The 3,091-nt window shown below is 35.7% G+C and overlaps 1 protein-coding gene across 1 annotated transcript; it reads left to right on the forward strand.

The window, feature by feature from the left end:
• Nucleotides 1–671: 671 nt before the first annotated feature.
• Nucleotides 672–2,990, forward strand: LOC104080583 (chromosome unknown open reading frame, human C15orf40; the record flags this gene model as incomplete). Its single annotated transcript, XM_009583016.1, has 2 exons — nt 672–827; nt 2,898–2,990. Coding segments are annotated over 2 exons (249 nt in total), but the record flags the coding sequence as incomplete, so codon positions are not given.
• Between the last annotated feature and the right edge of the window lie 101 nt (nt 2,991–3,091).

The following is a 3,091-nucleotide window of genomic DNA, read 5'->3' on the forward strand; positions in this document are numbered from 1 at the left end:
TAAATCCTTCTGAACAAGTTTCTTTGAAAGGAGTAACAGCAAACACACTTGATCAGCGCTTCAATTTGACACGTGTAATTTTGTGCATGCTATTGGTATCCCAAGAGGTTGTGCGGTTTTATTTGAGCTATAAAAGTCTGATCTAATAAAATGTGTTCTCCCCCTACAAATCTGGACTTGCTTATGTACAAATTAGAACTGCTTTTTGTACAGATTTGTGTATGAGGCTGACATGGTGGACTGCGGTAGAGTGTCTAGGCTCAATTGGCAACACAAAGAAATTGTTGATGGTAGCATAGCTCTCTGGGCAAACTTATTTATCATGCTTTTTTTTGTGGGGTAGCCTGATTTGTGTTATGCTACGTGATGCCAAGCTGGACTACACCTGCAGCAGAATGGGCAACATAGAGGGGGCTTAGAACAGTGCCCCAGTTGTGTGAAAGCTGATCATTCATGCCTGCACTCTGATACAGGTCTGAAGGCTTCACTGTTCTTTGTATCAGAAGATTATCTTTCTTTGTACTGGCTAACAGTTTTAACTTAAGGAAACTTGTGAAGTGTAAAAATGTCATTACCTGCTAATCTGTAAGTTTATTTGAGTTTAAATTAAAATGCTTTTGAAAGCATAAACATTCATTTTTAATAACTAGATGTTTTGAACTTATTTTGAGCGTAAAATCCCTAAAATATTTGTTACAGATGTGACAGCTGAGGCAGTAGGTGTAGCTATTGCTGCACCTCCATCAGAAGGGGAGGCAAATGCAGAGCTGTGTCGCTACCTCTCTAAGGTGCTAGAAGTGAAGAAGAGTGAAGTTGTTTTAGAGAAGGTACTTCCTTTTTTTTTTCCTTTCAGTCTTGCCCTACTGCAATTTAAATTCAAGATTTTTGAAATTTACTCATTGAGTACAGGGAGCTGCTCTCCAAGTTCAGTCCAAAAGACACTTTAAAGGTGTTTAGTTGAGTTAATGGAATGACTCATTGAGAACAAACCTAGTGTAGGAAGAACCACAGCTGATCTTGAGATCTTTAATCAGAATAGTTCTCATCATGATATATTTTCCAAATTTGTGTGGTTCATGTTTTCATGTTCTTCAAAGATTCTCTTGTTTTCGTGTCAAATGCGGTTCACAAAATTTGTGCTTTGAAGAGAATGTGCATTTTATTAATAATTTTTCATTCATTTTTTTGAGGTAACTTCTGTATTTGAGTGAAAATTTTCTGACAATTAACTGTCACACATAAGCAAGAGCATATATAAGCACTTGGATTATAGCTGGGCGTCAAGAGTTTCTTTGTATTAGAGTTTACATGTCTTGACTTTGGCGAGCGGAAACTCTTTGTTTTATTCATTGCACTGAATAAATAATTTGTTTTATTAATTTATTGTGCTTAAAGTCAGTCTTTACAGCCATGTTTATTTATAGTTTATGAACATAAGAGCACAATGAAAAATTGTGCTTTTAATTTTTGTCTGTTGGCTTAATGTAGTAGTTGTAGAAGCCAGTTAAAGGATAGTGGTGAATGGCAACGTGATCAATGAATTGACCACTGTGTTGCCAAAAGGTAGAGATGTTAAGATTTGAGTCTTGGTTTTCCTGAATCATGGGCAAACTGCTTAATTTGTTTATCAACATTTTACAGATAACACTGTTTTGCTGCCTTGAAGGGATGTTCAGGTTTAACTATATTATTCTAATAAGTCCTAAGCAGAGTTGAACATAAAAGGGGCCAGTGTTGTCTGACCTTCTTGACTCAGTTGTTCTCACCTATGGTGTCCAAATAATTACATGCTAGTGTTTGTTTTTCACAAGCCACTGTTTGTTCTCAGTGAAGCATTGTGGTAAAGTCTGTATTTTACCTGTGGCTTAGATTTTTCCATCCTGATCTGCTAGGTATAAACAGCAAGTGATTTTTGGTACTGATTGTTCTCTAAGGTGCTACTTGCTTTATGGTAAGTGATAACATTAACAAAACCAACCCAAATCGGGAAATTGGTGGGAAATGATCCAGTATAAAACTGGGGTTACCAGATTTCTATGCAAGGGCCTTGATTTTCATCATCAGCTGGCTAGACTGCTTCAAAAATCTATTTTTAATTTTAATTTCATGCTATGTTTCTGTATAGTAGAGTTAAGGACTTTCTCCTGCTTCAGGGTGTCCCTTGTGGGCTTTTCAAACTTTTTGCCAGGCTGCAGATTAACAAGCAAGTTGTTTCTCATGGCTTACTGAATATTAGCAAAGTTGTGTCTTCAGGCAACATGAAATGAGGTTGCAGATTTGCCAGTTCCTGTGTAAAATAGCCTTTTTCTCAGTAACACAAAAACAGGTCAATAATATTTCAAATAACTGCAGTATGAATCTGAATGAATGTCTTATAGGTTATATACAATGTGATTTCTTGTCATTTAATTGATATTATCAACCTGAGAACTCAGCTTAAGAGTAACTAATACTCTGTGGGAGACAACTTTGAAGAAAGATCTGAAAGTATACAGTTATCAAATATACATATATATATATATACACACACACATACCCACTTTTTAAAAATAAAATGCAGATTAGATGGAGTCTTGCTTCTAGATGATACAAGTGAATTATGGAAACTTATCACTCCTTGCTTTTTGTTCTAGCCTATAAAAAGAGCATCAATTCAGGGCATGCCCTGGGAGCTGTATCCAATTTTAAAAGGAAAGTAGATAAGACATTGTTTTCCACCTTTCAAATAACTAGAAAGGACATTGATGAACTATCTCTTACTGCTGTTAATTCTGCATATCCACACTTTAAGAACTATTTTTAAAGTACCTGTTATGTTGGCATTACAGTGAGTTTTTGTGGAATGTGTATTTGATGGTGATTCTCTGAAAGATTTTTTTTGTGTGTGTCTAAACCAGGGTGGTAAATCACGTGAAAAAGTGGTGAAGATTTTGGTATCGATGACACCAGATGAGATTTTAGAAAAACTGAAAAAAGAAGCTTCCAATTGACCTAAAACAAAAGCGGGAAATGGGACAATACATCTTGGTAAATGGACAGATATTCTTTCTTATGTAAATCTAGTCCTGTTGAGGATGTGGGTAATGACTAG

The sequence above is a fragment of the Fulmarus glacialis genome, unplaced genomic scaffold (assembly GCF_000690835.1).
Source record: "Fulmarus glacialis isolate BGI_N327 unplaced genomic scaffold, ASM69083v1 scaffold39948, whole genome shotgun sequence".
In the NCBI taxonomy this organism is placed as follows: Eukaryota; Metazoa; Chordata; class Aves; order Procellariiformes; family Procellariidae; genus Fulmarus; species Fulmarus glacialis.